The sequence below is a fragment of the Sander vitreus genome, chromosome 18, assembly GCF_031162955.1.
Source record: "Sander vitreus isolate 19-12246 chromosome 18, sanVit1, whole genome shotgun sequence".
Classification (NCBI taxonomy): domain Eukaryota; kingdom Metazoa; phylum Chordata; class Actinopteri; order Perciformes; family Percidae; genus Sander; species Sander vitreus.
The window spans coordinates 5475265-5497063 of record NC_135872.1 but is presented as its reverse complement, the minus strand read 5'-3'; the positions used below and the strand labels follow the sequence as shown (position 1 = coordinate 5497063).

Genomic DNA, 21799 nt, shown 5'->3' with positions numbered 1-21799 from the left:
TTAGTAAAGTAAATTGGTTAGAAGCTTAAAATAAAAACAAAAAGAGGGCCTTAATTAACACATAATGACGTAATTCTGCTTACTACACAAAGTACTTATTATTAACCCTTCATACCAGAGTGCATTTAGGAAAGCAGCGTCATGAATCACATTCATTGGGCCTCAAACAGTTAACATTTATGCGCGTGCACGGACATGCATCCAGAGTGTATCGGGAGCGCTCAGAGGCGCACCGGGAACGGGAAGCAGAAACAGATCAGACAGCAGGTCGGTCGGTGAGCTGAGAGACAGGCCACACAAAGTACCGGCGAAAAAAACGGCAGACCTGAGCCTTTTGGTTTCTGTTGCGGCGGTTTATTCTCCTGTGGACTAACGTTACGGGAAGTTTTATTCAACGATTCAGACGGACAGAGAGGGTCAGAAAGGCTGTCCACCATGTCGGGGAGCAGGGAGGAGGAGAGGAGGAAACTGGCCGACATCATCAACCACTGGAACGCCAACCGGCTCGACCTGTTCGAGATCAGCCGGCCCACAGAGGTAGGAGACCACCCCAAAGTAGCAGGAGAGGCCGCGGTCCCGCAGGCCCTCTCCTGGGTAAATGGGAGACCGTAGAGCTACCACTGGCTGACACTTGGCTTGGAATTGTTGAAAGCCAAGCTGTTGTGGGCAGCGTGGTTTACTCAGTGGTAAGAGAGAATGAACGCCAAACTCCATTGAAAAATCTGACGATTTACTCTGTCGTCATATACACACAGTATACAGCATGAGTCCTTTGACATTAAATACATCTTTGAGCTTTCATAGCGACTAAACAGGCAAATATTTGTCTAAATATCAGTAACGTTACAATGTTTAGGTAAAATCCCTTTTAGAAACATTTCACACTAACGTAACGTAAGCTAGCTAATGTTACTAGCTACCGCCCACCGCTGTGTATCTGCAAGTTAGCAAGTAGGTAACGTTATAGCAGGAATAATTCTCAAAGTTGACAGTTTACAGAAGCAGTTTGTGTTCTGTGCATAATAAATATGCCGAATTTTAAGTGAATTCCAATGATTTGTTTAATATCTTCAGGTGTATTCACGGATATGTGTACGTGTGCAATAAGAGAGGCAACACTGAAATGCCAGATTTTGAATGGAGTTTGGTGTGTTGTTATCTCCAATGCAAGAGGGAAAGGCACGAATCGGGGCTAGCTAGCTAGTTAGCAAGCACATTACCTGTGGAGCAAACATGAACCCTGCCATTGTGTTAAATACAAGAAACAGGCAACCCTAATTAGTGGTGTATGTATGTGTGTATATATATATATATATATATATTTTTTTTTTGTAACACATAGCATTGCTATTTAAATGAGAAACCAAAGTTGTATATATCCAGCTATCCCAATGTAAGCTGTGTGTATTGGTCGTGCAGCGGGCTTGCAGCAGTGCCTGCAATGGCTGACAAACCCAGTTAACACGGTAAGGTTTGATACGCAGGGCAAATAGATAAAAGCTTAAAGTATTAGCAACAAGCTAGGCGTAAATGCTTACACCAGGTAGATCACACAAAGCACGCGTGCTACTAGCCAAAAAACACATAACACAATCTCCCTGTCCGTGCAATATACAGCCCATGTCATGTCGCCCTGCATTGTCCTTACATTAGCTAGCTTGATGCGAGCTGCTTGTTTGACCAGCAATAATTTGACCCTGCAACAGCAGTGCTGTAATTAAATCCCGTCTGGACTCAGGTTGTGGTTGTTTACTAACATGACAGGATAAGAAACTCCTCTCTGCAGGCTTTAGCTAGTTAGCTACCACAGAACAGCAAGGGCTTGGTGATGTTCTAGTCTTTAAGGAGTTAGTCAATAACCATTTATCCTTACTCTTTAACTGGTGCATCTCATGGCTGAGTAGTTTTAATTTAGAGCTACTGGGGTTGCATCAGCTGCAGTGTTTTAGGCGGGCAGCCCACCCCCAGCTCTCCTTAGATAAGGGTGGAGGGGGGGGCCCACAGGATCCCCTCTCCTCTTCTTGAGCCGATTAATTTATCAGGATTGAAGCTGGCCAGCCGTTGGCCAGCGTTGTGTACTGCACACACAACCTCGCCATTCTGTGAGGAATGATTAACCCCATCCAGAAGTTCACTTGGCAGTAATTCTCTTACTGTACAAGCAGCATTGCTTGAATGTTACTACTGAAGACTGCTCAGAGTTGAGTCCAGTAGAACATGATTAAGTAAGCAGATGCATGGCCTTCCTTGCCACGCCACACCCTATCCATATGTCAGCTGGCAGAGCCCCCAAGCTCAAGCTACAAGTGTCTAGACTGCTTCTGATTGTAGCTGTACATGAAATATGCTGCATTTGTATACATATTGTACAGTACAATCTGTGATTGACACTGATTTTTGATTTATCACACACACATCTGATAGACAATGTTTAATTTCTGAATTTCAGACCAAACTGCCATGGAGAGCGGTGAGATCATTTGTGTGATTAGATTAGCCATGGATGGCTGGAGCAAAGGTTCTCAAACTTTTTAATCTTCCAACCCAAATGGAATAGGTCCTGCTGTGGGGCTCATTATAACATAACAGGTACTCGTGTCACGTGGGGACTCACCATAGGCAGAGACATAGGGCTTATTGTTGCAGAATTCAGTAAACACTAGGCTTGAAAGATGTAGCACAATACATGTACTGGAATTCGGATGCAATCACACCAACAGTTTGTTTTATTTTGATAAAAAGATTGTGGGAATGTTTACTTTACTTCAGGTTTGGATTTAGTCTGTCTAGGTTCACACTGTCCACTTACAAGTGAACACGAGTATGTAAACAAAAGATTATTAGACAGAGATTTGGTGATTTTTAATCCTTTTATGTTTTGTGTGTGTGCGTTTTGGGGATGGACTGTGTTCTTGTTAAAAACCTATTATTAATTGACCATGTGTTTTAACACTCGCGAATGCAGTTTCTGGTTTAGTCCTTCATCACGTTCAGACCATTTGCTATTCACAAAAAAAGACGCTCTCAGTCCTGTTTGAAGAGAAGCGCTGTGTTTTTTTTTTTTAGGATTGTGAGCACAGTCTGCAGCATCAGAAGGAATCCTCCCCAAAACACAAGGTTTCATGTGTATAAAAAGTTTGAATGTTGACAACTGATATCCAGCACTTCCTTGTGCTTGAAAAGCTGTGCATAAGGGAAAAGTTGTCGCCAAGATTGTCCTAAATATAACTTGTGATATAGAGCCCAGTATTGAAAAAGCAAGTTTCTGAAGGAAGTCTTGGTTTTCATAACTTTGGAGCCAGTTCTTGATACCCAACTCTACATGTCAGCTTGTTTATTCTACTGTATACAAGCTCTCACTGGCAGCGTGAGCCTAAACAAGCTATAAACAAAAGTGTTGGGGAGACACATATGTAAAACATTAACAGTACATGTTGACACACAGGACAAGCAGGCCTTGTATACAATGCAAGCAGGGTTCAAAATTAGCACCATCTACCAGCCAAATGCTGCTAAAATATGCAAATGGTTGGTAGATTTGCTTCACTCACCAGCCCAAAAAAAAAAACCATGGTTCACTAGCTATTTGGCTGGTCGACGAAAAAGTAAATATTAAACCCCGAATGCAAGTAAATGATAGAGAGTAGGTGATTCATATCACTGCAAAAGTACTTTCAGCATTCACTCACTGTGCACTGCACTCAGGCAGTGTGTATCCAGGGATACAATTAGGCACAAAGAGGTGCCTGTGACAGTTTTGTAATTAGCAGGTAGTACTACTTAAGCCAGTAATTGCATGTAACATTGTTGTTGTTAATCAGGCAGATCTGATGTATTGTGTTGACATTTTCCTTGGCTGGGGCAGTTTTCGAGTTGTAGTTAGGCTAAATGATGAGGGAGCTAGACCTGTAAGTGTAATTTTCCTTGGATAAGTGCTGAATCATGTAAACCTGTCTGTATCTTGTATCAGGAAACGGTTTGAGTTTAGGCAAGAGTCCGATCCGTCAAACTGTACCGCATGATGCAGGTAGGACAGTTTTAAAGCTCCTGCGCTAGTCCTGCACGAGTGCTGACCTAAGGAATGTTTTCACTTTTTTCTTTTGGCCAACTCAAGAGAGGCTTATGGTTTAAAATGGCTTTTTTTTTATTTGAGTCTGCCAGGAAAGAAGGCCTTCTTGAACTGAACAGTGACCCCTCAAAATCTCTGTTGGATGCCACATGTTATTATACATGAAGTTATTAACTTTGCCTAGGTTGCCACTGTGGCTTGATTGCATGTCAGGCTGTACATTACCGACTTAGACATACGTCTTCTTAAATAGACTTTATGGAGCTTTTAGATTGTAGCAGAGCTGGGAATTAAATTAAATATCACGCCCTGTTACATAGTTTTACTTCCAGTTGGCCACAGTTAAACTTCCATGCTCGGAAGACAGAACATGATGAACACAATATGACAGATATTTTCTTTTTATCATGTCTGCTCAGCTGAACAGACTCAAATATATTGTATTTAAATGTACTGTCCTGTCCTGAACCTTATGTTGCTGATTTATACATTTACAACTTTTGATGGTCGGACATGTGCTGGTTTCTCTTTTTGTTAATTGGTCTGGTTTTTCTGCTTGTTGAAATAGTCTTACATGCTAGTTGCTTTCGCTACTAGCAACTGGCTGTGCCTTTTACTTCATGGTGGGAAAAAATGACACGAGTCACATTCGACAGTGAAGTGTAACAGCTCATGTAACCTCTGTGCACAAGACTGTCCTGTACAACAGGCTGAATAGGCGTGGAGTAAGATCATAAGGTGGAAAAATGTGTGGTTAAAAAGTCAATCAGCCTTATATCCTAATATGGCTCTCAGTATATTCCTCAGCTCCACTATGCATGGTTCTATAGGAGGACTATGTGTTGATATACTGTAATATACCGTATATCCAGTTTAGCATCTTTGCTGTGGCCCAGGTAGGTTGAAAGACGGAGAAACAGGGGTATGTAACATTTGCAGGTGACTAAAGGGTACAGGTTTATGGCAAGAGTGAGGCCACATATCTGGTGAATCGTTTCCTCACAGCTTAATAGAAAAAACGTGCCCAGTGGTGCGTGCAGCAGTAGTACTGTATTGTTAAAAAAACCAAAATGCAGTAGGATAGCAGACAATGAAAGCAATTATTTGTCTTCGTACAGCACTGTGTCATGCTAGAAGTTCCCTGTGTTGTCATAATATGCTGAACCACAAACCAAAATCACAGCAGTTACCGGCTTTTGCACAAAATAAAAATTTGGGTAAACAGTACTTTTGTCAAAACCCTGATTGGCTGCATTTGAGGTGAAAGGCATTTACTAGCAGGAAGCTCGTGTCCACCTTCTTTCCTTTGGGATGTGAATGCAGCATGTAAGCATGCTCGCCGTGACCTCAGCGGCCACTCCCTCCTTTTCCCTGTTGCACAGGAAGCAGGAAGCAGACAGGAAAGTGTGTGTTGTGTGGAGATAGTGGGTTTCCTGTGGTCTGGGTAGAATGACTGGGTTGTTTTCACAGTGATGCGTGATCAGATTTTGTTTGATTTTTTCACCAGTGGCACTGATGTTATTCTTTAAATACAATGCAGCAACCCTGGTCAAGTTTAGATATGTATTGTTGATTTATATTTTGTTGTTGTTTTGCTTTATTGACATTGTCGATCGATGATCATCTTGAAACATTGCGAGTATGTCCTTGCAGTTGGAGCTTTACCAGGTGTCTGTTTTCTGTGTTCAGCTTTTTGCGACCAAAAATCATGGTCCCATCGATTGGTGTGCCTTTATAAAGTTGTGTGCTTTTTCTTTCTTGCCTAGTTGATGGAAGTGGTGGCACCAAATTACCCCATTTAAGAAAATACAGAAAAATTGCTATCGATATTTCGTAGAGCTTTAAATTTGACAGACCAACGGTATAAAGCACAAATAAATGTTATGTTCAGTTTGCTATAATGTGGGACAAGAAAAAGCAGTAAATCCTCACATTTGAGAAGCTGGAACCATCAAATGTTTTTAGAATTTTTGCTTGAACTAATTTACAGTATAACATCATATTGCGCACTCCTATTTTTTTTCTCTCTCCTACACGCCCCCTGTCTGCAAAGATGACTTTTTATTGAACATGCTAAGAAATTACGTAAGCCGTATTGTGCTGCAGATTAAGGGAATTGTGCTGTTTTTCTGGGAATTCTGCTCTTTTGTAAAGCGGCACCGGACCAAAATGCTCAATGAATAGCAAGCGTGTTCAGCTAAGGAATAACACTGTCACTACTGAGGGAAAAGACCGTTGACCGGCCTGGTGTTTGACTTTGACTAAAAGGTCAGTGTCGGCCTGGCGTGTGCCTGTTTTCAGCAGCAGCTGGTGATAGTAGCAGCGTGTTTGGCAGCAGCATAGTGGAGGCCTGGTTTACAGATTTGCTGGCCTCAGCCACATCTACAATACCAGGAGGGAGGGAGGGAGACGGACGCACGCACGCACGCACGCACGCACGCACACACACACACACACACACACACACATCTGTGTTTGCATTGTCCCTCGGTGTGTGCATTGGCCATGTCCTTCTCCCTCTCTCTCTCCCCCCTTTTTGTCTCTCTTATCATGTCATGTGGCCGCTAGCTGGCTGCGTCACCATGGTAACGATGTGGCTGTGATGGGCACAGACTACAGGAGCTCACCAAAAGAGACCTTTCTCTCTCAATCACACATGCATTCAGTTGTTGTTAAAAGAAGTGTGTGTGTGTGTGTGATCTTTAGTTGTGGTTGGAGGTATTCTTAGAGGCCTCCACCAGCTAGCATCATGGTTGGATTTTAGTATTCAGTAATCTTCTCAGCCCCACCCGCTGCAGAGAGCCGACAGCCAGGATTGAAACTTCAGCGACTTTTAAATCGTTACAGTCTACATTGATGTTAAAATGTATACAGGTTGGCAGGACGGTCTGAAATGTTTTGCACGGTCTTTCGCTGTACGTTTTGTTGGTAAATGTGAGATGTTCGAGTCACACACGTCTCGTCTTCATATCACAAAACGAGGAAATGATCAACCCGTTCTCACTCCCGCTTGGTCATTGGCTCTCAGAGTGCACATGGGACTGCTGGGATTGGTTGCAAATTAAAGTTGGTCCTACTCCATTGTAGAGGGTGGGGGTCATGCACCTGAGGTTCTTTGGTAACAGACAAAGAGAAGAAGCCAGAAGAAGAACTAGGCCTGGGTACTGAATTCGATACTTTTTAGGCGCTGACCAAATTGCCTCCTTAGTATTGAGTATCCCAAAAAATGCCTCGTCATTCAGTACTAAATTTCAAAGGAGTAAATGTCATCAGTGTCAGTGAGCCAATAAGCATGCAGAATGCTTCTACCAAGATCTAATAATGCTGGTGATTGGCTGTTTAACGTTAACGTCGTCGAGGCATGCAGGCAAAACTCGCGAGACGAGGCTCCCATAGTAGGAGCTGAAAAATAAATAAAAATTAAAAGATTTTGCCATAATGTCATTTTGTTTTCTTAAAATGGATCTTTATAAAATTGGAATCGAAAAAGGTTTAGCAGTTTTAGTTACAACAATAACAGTTTTGCCAGCTAGCTAATTCGCTATCCATAAACTAACATCAACACATGGGTGACTTACATTTTTGGACTACGAGCAAGACAAAAGTTGTATCGTCTTCACAGGCTCTTACCCGCGTCGCTCCTTCATCGCCCTTACAGATCATTCAGCTTTAACAGATCAAGGATCAGATAAACGCTGCAACAGCTCAGTGCAAGAAGGTTGGATCATTTCAGTGAGTGGCTATTACCACTGATCCCTTACTGATAGTTCCACTTGGGAGGAGTAAAGATGAGGTATGCATATTGGAGACACAGGTGCATTTACACCCTTTTAAACCTCTTGCTAGAAAGCATCTCAAACCACCTCCCGAGGTGCTATTAAAAATGTGGCTCTGCGGAGACCACAAACATCAGGATTGGTCTGCTCGTGCAGCTTTTTTTTCTTCTTTTACATGTTTGCTGGTTTGCCGGTATAGTTTGTTCACAGGCAAGACAAAAGGGAATAGAATTTCCTGAAATGATAAATGTAGTTAGAAAAGGTGCACAAATAACTCACTGTGTGAAAATGGATGAAGGCTCACAGTAGTAGGATGTTGATGTGAAGGAGCTTTGGAGCCTTATCAGCTCTCTCGATAAATGTAAACACACACAGTGTAAAGCTCACATTACTAGCAGTGATGTGACCTTTTATGTAACATTTCCGTCTTTATTACTAATAATATTTTCAACTTTTGTGTGGAGAGGACAGGTGTTTGTTTTGTTAATTTTAGTGATTTAATCTGGTTTTGTTAATTTTAGTGATTAATCTGGTTTTGTTAATTTTAGTGATTAATCTGGTTTATTTTTTTTCAAATTCTGTGTTTTCGGATTTACTTTTAGCCCTTTCGGATTTTTCGGATTTGCTTGATTTCTTTTCACTTCTAAGCAGTATTGACCTTTTTAAAAACTCAGTGACACAAACTCACAATTCAGCTTTTTTATTTAAACTGTTAATATATTCAGCAAAGCACATTCAAAATGACCTAAATAAAAGCTTTGGATGCCCCCCTATAACAATGCTGAGGACACTGCGATCTCGGTTGTCAGAGGTTTAGTCGACAACAACGAAGATTTTCTTTCCACGGATCTCTCGCAGCACTTTTTGCGTGTGCTGGTCAAAGACCGGCGGCAGGTGGGTCTGCCTGAGGCCGCTGGCGTTTTCTGGAAGCGCGCCTCCCTGCTTGGGATTTTCCCGCTGGAGATTTAGCTAGCTTTGTTCTTGAGATGAACTTTTGATTTCAAATGGTTGTCGGGAGGCGCCACTCGCTTCCACATTTTAACCCTCGCAACAAACTCAACGTGAATGTGATGACGTATGGTTACTAGGCAACAGAGACCTGTCTCCGCTTGTTGTTTTAAACTGAAAAATGAGAAGGAAGTACAAAAAAAAAAAAAAATCATTTATTTAATGTATGCAAATTCCGTGCGATTCCGCGTGTATAACAGCATTCCATTTTCATGTGTAGATTCCGCGATTCTGTCCGTGTTTTCCGCATCGCGGAAATCCTAGGGCCCTACTACAGTAGCATGGCTGCAGTTCTAGCCTCCTAACACCCTGTAGGCCTGAGATAGTTTGAGTTCTGCATGTGTCCGAGAGTCCATGTCCACAAGTGTTTGCCTATGCAGCTTTAAATGTGTTGCATGTCACATTCCATGGCCAAACGGTATGTGTTGTGCATGTGTGAGAGTAATCGCTCCACGGCGGTTCATTACAAAGCAGGGCAAAAGATCACGACTACAAAACTCAAGGCCTGTCCAGCAGAGTTATGGCCCATCTCTATCACACACGCGCAAAAGTACACACATAAACACACACATAAATACAGACAGACGGACTGACATGATTGGATGAGTAACCTTGCAGCTCATTCCCTTCAGCCAACCACTGCTCAAGCATATTGAATTCAGTTCTATAGTGTTTCTCACTGTTTGGGTGTTTTGCAAGCAGCATATTCACTCAGTCTGGACTAGTGCTACGGTGCACTTTATTCTGACAGTTTCTTCCAGTTTGACAGTCTGGATGATGGTGCTGTTCTTTATTCATAAATTCACATTTAAAAAAACAAAAAAACATCATCCACTTGTATTTCTGCTGTTGAGTGTGAATTCTCCTGTTCAGTATCCAATGTTTGTCCAGCCACATTGTTCACTGTACCAGCTGTAATTAATGCAGCTGGCCTCGGTCTATTGGCTGCTGCCTATTAAAAAGGATGGGGGTCACACTGGACAGCCAGGATATTTATCACCACTGTATATTTTCAGCATGTCATGAAGTCCACTTCAGCCTTCTGTGGAGTGATTTTAGGCTGTATGTGGGTTATGGGTGAAATGTGTTCATAAAAATGTAATGTAGTCAAATCAAGGAGGGTGGAAAGCTTAGTTAATGAGACAATCACATCTGTTAGTAGTGGACAAAATATGTTCATATCTTAGTAATGTTATTTGAGCTTCTGATAAGGTCATGCATAAGGCGTTCCCATAATGAGACACGGAACGAATGCTATAAAAGAGAACTTATCATATTTACCATGATTTGACATCATTTTGATAAACTTATTAAATTTGTTTTAGAAAAATGAATCCTACCTACAGCCTTTGGTTTACTGAAGCATTGAAGTCATAAAGTGAGGAGGCTTGTTTTAGATTTGAAGCTGTAGCAGGCAAATCTACAACTAATTATAGGTAGTTTTAATTTTTCAGCATGTGTCATCAAGCCCAACGTTAGCTTACCGTAGTTACTTTGTATCACAGAGATCAGAGAAAACAACACAAGATTGAGATGGCAGCTAATGCAAAACAGCAACTGAAGTGGTTAGGGCATGGGTATCGGCAATGATTTCCCCATTCAATTTCTTTTCCGATTCAATCAATTATGCCGTATAAACAAAAGATTCTCAGAGAACTTATGCTGTAACTTGTACAAGCTAGAAGCAACCCTCAAATGTTTTTTTTTATTATTAGAATGCAACAGGTTTAATATCTAATTAGTTTTATTTTGTGATATATACTATGTATGTAGGTTGTAAATTGTATTCTACACTTGTATATACATGTACATTCTTGTTCGTTCATCGAAGTATATTTTTCACTAGTTGTTCTAGCATTTTGCACTTTGCTATCTTATTTCATTTCATCTTATTTTTTTAATCTTATTTATTACATCTAGTATATTTCTTGTATTTTTGGTTTGTGTGTGAGTGAGTATGTTAGTATGTCCTTGGTAACTTACTGCTTGTAGATTAATTTCCGGTTTAGGCTACATGTATTGACCCCCAAAAGGGGGTCAAATCCCCACATCCATGGTGAAAAAGCATATATTAAAATATTGATTTTGGGATTTTATCAATCGATGTCAGATCACTCAAACAAAGATTTATTGATTTTAATTGGAGAATCTATTATTTTAACCCAGCCCTAGAAGTAGGCTATACCCAAAACAGGTTTATAGGCCCCACAATAACCTTTTTAAAACTGCCTTCTAGTGAAGTTATCTGAGTTTAAGGATTAAAAAAAAAAGAATACAGTCTTGAAAATGTTACGCAGAGTTTCTAATGAGAAGTCTTCTTAGTGACACAGGCATACATTCCACAGTTATTTATTTGCACATTTGTTTAGGTTCTTTAAGCCTTAAATCAAACTTCAATCTTGCAGAAACCTTGCTCTACTTTGGAGGCAGTTAATTATCATAGATGGGCCGCCGAACTCTGATCAATATATGTAAAGTGCTCCTTAAAGAAGCCTCCCTAAGCAGTCCAGAATAACACATCAGCATTGCCTCTGTGTGGGTGTACGTTTGAGGAGTTGTGTGAGGATCCAAATGGGTAATATGTCATAGTTTTCAGGGTTCCTGTTGGTCATGGAATTCCTGGAATGCAAATGGGAGTTTAGAGTGCCAGACAAGGAAGGTCAGGTAACGGAGGATAGACTCTCTGTGGAAATTGGGTAATGTGTGGCGAATTTTGCAAACTGAAATAAATTGTTGTGCTAGTTTCCAAACCTTTATGGCAGTAGACAGCTTTGATTGAAACTTGGGTGGAGTCCAAACATTTCACTCCTTAATAAACCAGAAGAGAAGGATAATTGGGAAAGTCATGGAAGAGTCATGGAATTTACATTAGGACCCCAGCAGGAGTTTCTCTCTCCATGGAAGCACCTGTGGTTCATAATCTCACTCTTTCTTTGCTCTCTCTGCCTCTGTCAAACACACATTCCTTCTCTGTGATTTGGCCTCTCTCTTATCTATCTTTTCTCTCTTTCCTCTTGTTCTAAAACAAGCAGTGTATTGTGCGTGCTCAGCAGAGCAGCCCGCCCTAAAAGCTGCGTGTGTGTGTGTGTGTGTGTGTGTGTGTGTGTGTGTGTGTGTGTGTGTGTGTGTGTGTGTGTGTGTTTTTTGTCCCTGGCAGCCTGTCAGACAGTGTTAATCCCTTAGAGGCCCGGCTCACCTCCTCTCGCCTTGCCCCTTTTCTCTCCTCTTGGCCTGTATTGGCCTGTGCTGTCCTCTCAGCCAGCTGATATGCTCTCATACCTGTCAGTCAGAGCCGATTCGCCTCCCTGCGGGCCAATCACACGTGAGGTAACCCCCCGTTGACCTCACAGGATCAGACAGCAATCAGGGACCAATGGCTGTGAGTGTTTGGCACCGCTCGCTACCAGCTCCCATGGTGCTTTGTGGCAGATCAATGTCTAAGTTGTGGCCCACAAGGAGGGAAAACAAGGAGGGACGGCCTGTGTCATGACTGGGAGTAATAGGCAGTAAACCCTATTGTTTGCAACATGTTGGCAGTTTACGTGTGGTGAGAGGGAGGTGGTGGTAGGGCTGCAAACAAAATTATTGGATTTGGGTGGTAAATAAAAATCCATATTGATAACGTAAACCATTGAAAGTTAATAAATCAAGTAGTTGATACACAGTTAATAAACAGGCAAGTTATGGCAACTATTTTGACAATTAATGAATCAATTGTGTGCTGTTTTCCAGGATCATTTTAACTTATGTGAAGTGTTGTGAATAAACTTTTATTATTATTAATTGTTTAAGTCATTTTAAAGCAAAAATGCCTTAAGTTACCTGGTGCATCTTCTTACTTGTGATGATTCGCTGCTTTTCTTTGCTATATGTGACAGTAACTTCAATCCTTAATAGGTTTTGGACAGTTGGTCATACTAGCTGAAGAGGTCACGCTGGGCTTTTGTGAATCTTGATGGTCGTTTTTCACCGTTTTCCCTGTATGTTCAGACAGTGATTACATTTGAACAAACTTAACGCTCGTAACTAGGGCTGCGACGGTATAGATGTTTTCTTACCGCGGTGAAGAAGCAACGTATCAGAGCGATATGGCGGTAAACCGCAACCGCCCTGTTGCGAGAGTAGCGCAAGTTAAAGCGAGAATGGCAGCTGCCTTAAAGCGTAACTCTCGCCAAAATGCAACCTATGGTCTTTTTGTGAACTTACAGGAGTCAAACTTTCGTTTAAAGCATATTTAGGACGGAATCGCCACTTTTAAGATTTACCGTATTTTCGTTTTTCGATCAAATGGCCTTTTGAATGGGAGCGCTAGGGGCACTTTTATGCTAGCTTCAAAATAGCTATTTTTAAAACACTAAGAAGGCTCGACACAACATGAAATTTTGCTTGAAGTATCGCCAGGGGCTCTAAACATGAACGCAAGCATTGAGAACATTGTTTGTGTACCCAGAGTTTACTAAAAAGAGAGGTTTTGAGCAATTCACGTTAGCAGTTGTTACACTATCCGCCATTTTCCCAGTCCAAAATAGGCGATCTCCGAATGCGAATGAACGGACTCCATAGGAGGAAATGTCATTCCTATTTGAGGCTCCTTTTTCAACTATAAGGTCAATATTGTGTTTCACTAACGACAAAACAACGAATTATCAGTACATTTACATGGAACTAAGCTTTAGGAGCTTTCCATCTTTACTCTCCTCCCTCGACTCTTTTTGACTGGCTCGATAGACGGCGACCTGAAGAACAACAGCTACAGTGAGTTGCTCAAAACCTTTCTTTTTAGTAAACTCTGTGTACACAAACAATGTTGTCAATGCTTTCGTTCATGTGTGGAGCCCCTGGTCATACTTAAACTGGCAAAGTTTCATGTTGCGTCGAGCCTTCTTAGTGTTTTAAAAATAGCTATTTTGAGGCTAGCATAAAAGTGCCCCTAGCACTCCCATTCAAAAGGCCATTTGACCGAAAAGCGAAAATACGGTAAATCTTAAAAGTGGCGATTCCGTCCTAATTATGCTTCTAAACGAAAGTTTGACTCGGGTACATTCACAAAAAGACCCTAGGTTGCATTTTGGCAAGAGTTACGCTTTAAAGGGATACTTCACCGATTTAGCATTAAGCTTTGTATCCGTAGATACACGGTAGTATTTTTGAATGACGTGCTTTCCTCCCTCATGTCCCCCTGAGAGGGGAGATCTCTGTATTGTGGGTCTGGAAAAATTTATACCGATGACGCAAAAATCGTCGTTTTACGTCATCGGTATAAATCTTTCAAGAGGCAAAGGACTACAGCCAGTACTTCCGCATAGCCCATAGGGGGTTGGACTCCGGGCTTTTTCCGGAGGTAAAAACGAGTGTCAGCCATCTTGAATTAACTTAGCTTCTCAGCAGAAACAGATTTATTCATCCCGAAGGAAATTTTAACGATAGCCGGCCACCTGGCCAAGGTAACCGAACCCGATTTGTTCAGGTCCTTTCCCCTGACCAATCGGCTAAGTTACGTGGGATCCATAATAATGCGTCCAGCTCAGCTGAAAACTTGGTCTTTGCCTTCCAAAGTGTGTATTATATTAAATATTTCCTCTAGAAATAATTCATGATAATCGGACACAAAAGAAATCCCCAATATATTAAATTGACTGTTCATCCTCTTGCGCAAAGCTTAAGTGACAAGCAATTTAAGTTTTTTTTTTTTTTTCTCCATAATCTCTTGACTAAGCAAAAGGATGGAACTGCAATCGAATGTCAAAATCATATGTTATGATGATCCAATGTTTCAATAGATTGCATTGTGATATGAGAAACTGCCTTAGGGTGCGATATGTTGTTTGATTGGTTATATAATATAATTACCAGCATAACAAGCCCGTTGCAAATAAGCACACACTACACACACTACAAACACAGAGCTATGATAAACAAAAACCATGGCACACAAGTGACATTCCACGACTTTTTAAGATGGGGACCACAAAATCTTTGGCGCCGAGTCTGTGTGTTGAAATGTTTGCTGGTTTGGCGTTGCTGGTCTGTGAAAAGTATCGGCACAGCAAACCTGTCACCGCAGATATGCAGTTGGACTCAACTGGACTTCAACTTTTTTCATGAATTCTTAGGAAAAAAGAAATTTGGTAGAGTTGAATTTTGTTTACATCAACATCTGGTTATGTTTTTGGCAGTTCCAGCAGCTCTGCCGGCGTACATAGTGTCTTTCAGCTATTTTTTATTTTGGTTTAATGGCCTGCTGTAACTTTAAAGTCTCAACGCTCTCATCAGCCTGTGCAGTACCAAATATCAGGCGGATAAAGTTAGTGACATAGTGGAGCATTTAGCAGCTAAAGAGCCAGGAGAGACAAAAACAAAGCTAAATGAAAAGCGAATATTGGACTTTGGGTGACCAGAAACACAACTCAAAATTAATTTGAATGTTACTCTGTGTCTGCTGGATGTGTAGAAAGTTTGCTAACACCATCCTCATTACCACTTTATAAGGTGGTAATAAGTCATATGTGGTGTTTTCAGCTTGTTCTGTTGTCCCCAAGTGGCCACAGAAATCAACTGATGCTACTTTATCTTAAAAGCTGGTGTTAACTATCATGGCATTTTTCCAAGCAAGCACTTAAAGTTTAGTGTCTTATCAGATACCAATTTATTTTAACATGCATCTCATATATCACTTACCCAATCTGGACATAAATCCTTCAAGTTAAATGAAAGCACAGCTCATATTATTCCCTAGTTTGCAAAAGTGGTACAAATACATGACTGTAGCAACTGAATGTCAGACTCATTCAGAGGCAACATGCACATGCATTGGGAAAGAATTTAAACTTGTATTTACCGTTTGGCAGCTAAATAGGCTATATTTAACGTTTGGCAGCTAAATAGGCTACAACATATTTTTGAGACACTGTCACTGCTCAGCGAGAAATGAACGGCTAGCAAACACAAGCAGGTGCTGCAGCCTAAAGTTACCAATACCAATTCAATTAAAGAGGTCTGTGTGTTTGTCCTCCACTCCTCTCATCTGCTGGTTGTTAGGAGGCCCCCCAATGGAGCTGCACCCCGTCCTCAGCCCCACCCGCCTGCCGGTAGAGGCTAGTGGAGAATTTGGGCAGAAAAATACAACAATGCTCTGTTGGTGACCTCAGTGTGCCGGGGACTTCCTACACACTGCTCCACCCACTCATATTTGTTGTTCTTAGCTGTCCACCCAGCTTCATAAGAATGGCTTTGACATATACACACACACACACACACACACACACACACAGTCAGACATACACACACACACAGTCAGACATACACACACACACAGTCAGACACACACACACACACACACACACACACACACCGACAGACATTCACACTAGAGATGTTCCGATACTGGTATCGGTATCGGCTCTGATACTGCCTAAAATGCTGGTATCAGTATCGAGAAGTACTGGAGTTTATACACCGATCCGATGCCACGTAATAAAGCCCTAAAGAAAAAATACGTTAAAGTAGTTTATTTGTTCTTTTTCCGTTATAACTGACTGTCAAACTGGAGAATAACAGAAAGTTCTGTGGCATTCATGTTTCACAAAGAGTTTAACCTGAGCCGGACTGACAACAAAGATAGAAATAATATCACATCCATACAGGGATAGTAGTATACAGTTGTTAAAACATAATAAAATATATGACACACTAGTATCAGATCGATACTCGGTATCGGCAGATACGCAAGTTCAGGTATCAGAATCGGTAAGCAAAAAATGGTATCGGACCATCTCTAATTCTCTCACACACACACACACACACACACACACACACACACACACACACACACACACTCTCTCACTCACACACTCTCTCACACACACACACACACACACACACACACACACACACACACACACACACACACACACACACAACAGTGCAGTAGGACAGTGGTGATATGTGACCAGGGCTGACATGGCTAATGCAAGCCCAGACTCTCTCTCTCTGTGTGTGTGTGTGTGTGTATTGTATTTTTGTGTACCTGGGAGTTCAGGGTTTGGTTGTATACCACTCTCAGGGAATAGAAAGAGAACAAATCAAATCATTCATTTCTCTGCAGCTTGTTTCTCAGTATGTGTTTTGTTTTAATATGCAGGTCTGTCTGGATGTTGTCATATCTGGTGTGAGTTATGTGTGTGTCAAAGGGGAGAGGCTGCTTTCCAAGCTACTGTTGCTGGTCAGTTGTTTGTCTAAGGAGGCAGAGCCTGATGCAAATGCACTACATTATCCATCAGTGCTGTAAGTGGCAGAGTTCACCACATAACACTGTTGATACCAGGCAATTTATTTAACCAACCGGTGGAAAGTATTTAAAACTTTTCAGTGACGGACTGCAGGAATGTCCTGGTGCAGTAAACCCTGCACATATGGGAAATTAAGCTCAGACCTGGGGTTTCGGTGAAGGCCAGATGATGTCATCTGCTAATTTGAATACTTGTGGCATCAGTTGCATCAGTTTCAGCATATCTGCAACTTTCATCAAGACATTTTAAGGCTTTTCGAATGCCAATAGGAAATCTGCCCGAGACATTATTATGATGACAGGTTAGAGGGCCAATACATGTTCTTTTTGTGTCGTTGAAGTTTAGCCATCATTGCACGTTCTTGAATCAAATCAGACCCTGCAAACACCCTTTATCTGTATATAGATGTAGCTACATTTGTTGTTTTTTAGTACACACTTGTTTGAAGAAGTTTCCAAAGCTTTTGGTTAAATGGCACTTTTACGTGAGGTGTCCGTTGTTTGCCACTTTAGTGTTGTAAACCGTGTTCAAGCCTGTCATACTTTATATTTTCTCTATAGCAAAAGCCCTGTAATTATGACCTCCGAATGTTGTTCAACCCCAGTGGGGCATATAGGGAGACCTCTGCATTACTGATTGTGTCGACACATGAAGGAAATGGTTCGAAACCCTTCAGTGAAATAGTGAGGGTGTGATAATAGAGCCAGTCACCGTCGAAGCTCTGAGATCCTCGTTCAGATCCAATTTTTATCATCAGGGCTGTGAGATTCAGGTCAGCTAGAAGGAGTAGGGACCGTCGGGAGGATGAGGAAAGGAGTGACTTTGCAGTCTGCCAGGCTTACTTTGCTTCCATCCCAGAGATGCTGTTTGAAATGTTTCCAGTATTAGTCTTAGTAAAAAGCTCTTCATCGAGATGAATTGTAGATGAGAATTTGTTGTTTGTGTGTATGTGTGTACGTGTATATACATATATGTATGTGTGTGTGTATATGTATATATTTGTATTCATGTATTTCTCTGAATGATTTGTATATGCGACAGGAAGATGTTTGTTAAATAAGTAAATTTGTGGTGTCTTGTAATCCCATGTGGGATGGGCCGAAATGTTTGGCATGACACAGAAATAAAACATAACTAAAACTAAAAAACTAATTAGTCAGGATTTTCAGTCTCGGTGTACAGAACTGAAACTCTAATGTCTTTCTACTATCCGAGGCTCTTTGGGTTGATTTGTTACACTCGGACCAGTTTTGCTGCAGCAGCATATTTTGCGCCCTCCTTTCTTTGTTTGTCCACCGGACACCTAAGACCTGGGCATGGCCTGCTTACCAGCGCCATGGCAACATGACACCCAGCTAAGAAGCGGTTGCCACAGCAGCGTTCAGTAGCTTGTCGGTTTTGGGTTCCATCGGTGGCTGGCTACTATTCACGGGAGTGTCAGCTGTTTGGAGGCAGCACTGTGTGCAGGCGGACAAGCACCCATTGGTGTCACAGGATTTGTACCTCAGCCTGAGATGCACCTATATGCAACGATTACATTGCAATTAATTGATTAGTAAATGGGCAGAAAATGAATCTGCCACTATTAACATAGCTGATTCAAATTAAAAATGTCAAAAACTCAGTGGTTCGAGCTTTTGTAATGTGTGCGTTTGCTGCTTTTCGGTGTCTTGTGTGATAGCAAGTTGAATGTATTTGAGTTTTGGACTGTGTATGAGACAAAACAACCATTTTAAAGATATTGCAGTTAATATATTTCAATATCTTCTGACATTTTATTGACAAAAAGGTTAAAGAAAATAGTCAAGCACATTGATTGCCAATACAAATAATTGTTAGATGCAGCTACGATACCAGTACCCTTAAAGTGATAGCGATACTAATAGATTACTTCAGTTGATACTTTTTTCCCCCTGCATCATTCAATACCCTTAATGAAGCATTCGGTTGCCTAAAATGCCTCTTGCTACTACCCCCCCCCAGGCTGCTGGGAGCCCCCCCATTTAAAAGTGTCGAATGCAGGTATCATTTCACTGGAGCAGTATCCTTACTACTTGGTATTGGGTTATTTCAGTCGATGTATACACAGCCCTATTTGTAGCCCTAATCTTTCCAGTTTTACAGTTGATCTTAAAACAGCAGTTATCAATGCAATCTCAACTCATGGTCCATTTTCTCGCTTCTTCCCGGGCTTTCAACCGTATCACACAGTCTTTAACGGATGGAGTTTGCCTGGTTGTTATGGAACTTATGGAAGCTTTAGCATGTACAGTTATGAGCTTGAGTTTGCTTTTGACAGTGAATAATGGAAAATGTAAACATCTGCAGTTCAATGACAGCTGAACAAACGTATGTCTGCTAATGAAAACCATGAGATATGGGGGAAAGCTGTGAAATTTTTGTCAGCAACAAAGTCTGTGCTTCATTCTAGTTGAATGATCTAGAAATTGTTTCAAATTCTCCAGAATTTGTACCCAAAATCTCTATCAATTTTCACTGCAGCGGTGCAGCCGTAATAACTCAAGTGAGGGGAAAAAACACAGAAGAAATCCTTTAAAAAAAAATAAAATAAAATAAATAAGAGCAGGAGGACTCATTTGACTGAAATGCACATTTTACATGGGACTATTATTATCAGATGACCTCTGAATTTGTACTAATTTGCAGTGAAATTTTTACTTGGCAGATTACCGACATGGCAGATTCACACAGGATTAAGCCCGCAGACGACCTCTGTGGTTATTAAAAATCTTAACAGGACCCCAGATAATACTAGTCCCGTGTGACACTACATTACACTGCATATCATTACTGTTGAGGCCTTGGATTTACAGTAGGTAATCAAAAGATACTGGACGTGCAGACATCCTGATATCTGCCTCTAGTTGGTTTATCAGATGGGTTTGGCTGTTTGGCTGTTTGGTCAGTCTCATAGTTTGTCACTACTACCTCCCCCCCCTGTTTGCACCAAAGTCATTCCAAGGCTGAGAGAGGGAGAGAGAGAGATGTGGGCGGACCTGCATAATTCAACGCCTCATCCCAAGTGTGTGTGCGCGTCTGTGTTCGTGCATGTGCGTGCACACTCAGTGCCTTCCTAAGAGTTCTTCTCTATTCTCTGCACGTTGGGACCTTGAAAAATGCCTGGTAAGGTCACAGTTGTGCTCACGTTCGTGTGTGCACGCATGTGTTGTGTGTAACTTCATAGCCCTGATCACAAGGTGCCGTGTTTAACCAGCCCCTCTGTAAACCACTGCAGACTCTTATTGATCTATCTTGTGTACACACACACACACACACACACACACACACACACACACGCGCGCGCCCAGAAGCATGTGTGACCTTTTTGACTTTTTCTGAAGACTCTTGTTTGTCTGTCTGTCTGTCTCTCTGTCTCTGTCTCTCTGTCTCTCTCTGTCTCTCTCTGTCTCTGTCTCTCTCTCTCGCTCTTTACAGTTACTGAGAATGAGAGCGAAAATATCAGTAAATGGAGCAGAAGGGAATGCTTCCTCTCATTATCCGGTTATTTTCTGACTCTTGCTTTGAACGTTTCCACCACAGTTAAACCGATATGGCTTTGTCACGGCTGATACAAATACCTATGCTCATATTTTTAGATGCATTTAATGTCTAACATTCATTATATTTAGTTTTGACCAATTTAATGCCATAAAGAAATGAAAGTACTGTGAGATCTCAAATAGTGATCTCCATATTTACAACTGCTAAATAAATCTGGCATGAATTTGAAATAGCCTTTTGTTAAAAACATGTCTCCTAATGTTTGCTTTTATTATTAGTATGTTTCATCATATTTACCAGAAGCACTGTTTTCATTGAATCATTTATTTATAGTTTCTACTTTGGCGTTTTCTACGGCGAACGCCGTGCAACCAGTAAATAGCTCAAACACAGTGTTCGTGATTTGACTGGTCACCACTGTTTTTCAAGATGGCGCCCGCATGTAAACATGAACGCTACGGTCTTTATAATCTTTTTAATAAACTGTCTGTACACTTTCAAAGTACTCAATGCTTCGGTTTACATGTAGGGACCCTCATTATGCTACCGTTGAAGCGTGGTGCTATTTTGAGCCTTGTTAGTGGTATAAAATAGTGATTTACCCTCTGCCCCGAAAGCTAGCGTTAGAAGCTAACCAACGGTTTGCGGTAGCTAGTTTCAAGCTAGAGACACATTCGATTAGCATGAAAACATATCCCTGAGAACGGTCGACTCGGTACACATACGTTATTAACCCCTAGATTCATTTTGCGCCGGAATTGTCCTTTTAACAATTAAACTTCTTGTACAGATGCCTGAGATAATACATTCCAGTTAACTAGTACACATCTAAGCAATCAAACTCCAGCATTTCATATCTGGACCAGGTTGATATAAGGCCAATATTAGACCCACATCTTCTTGTCAGCCATTAGTTGCATCATTGGTAGTCTAGATTCTACTAACTGCACCTATAAACGACTCACCTTTTTATAGAAAGAAAGACCTTTTGAAGGCACCAGCACATTCTGTATTTCTGCACATCCAACTTGCAATATCAGAACCATGCTGTGTTGTTTTTATATCCTAACTTTGAGCTGAACCAGTGATGTTCATTGGAGAACAATGGCTACTCTGTGATGGTCAGCAGCCTGGGC

At 41.3% G+C, this 21799-nt stretch overlaps 1 protein-coding gene across 12 annotated transcripts in view; it reads left to right on the top strand.

Moving 5' to 3' along the window:
• Positions 1-215: 215 nt before the first annotated feature.
• Positions 216-21799, top strand: part of afdna (afadin, adherens junction formation factor a) — a 105138-nt gene continuing 83554 nt past the window's right edge. For 11 of the 12 annotated variants that reach the window (XM_078274913.1, XM_078274912.1, XM_078274905.1 and 8 more), the window contains exon 1: positions 216-537. In XM_078274913.1, the coding sequence (XP_078131039.1) occupies positions 436-537 (102 nt within the window). In that variant the 5' untranslated portion in view covers positions 216-435. The remainder of the gene's footprint in view (positions 538-21799) is intronic. The other variant, XM_078274914.1, reaches the window with a different exon arrangement.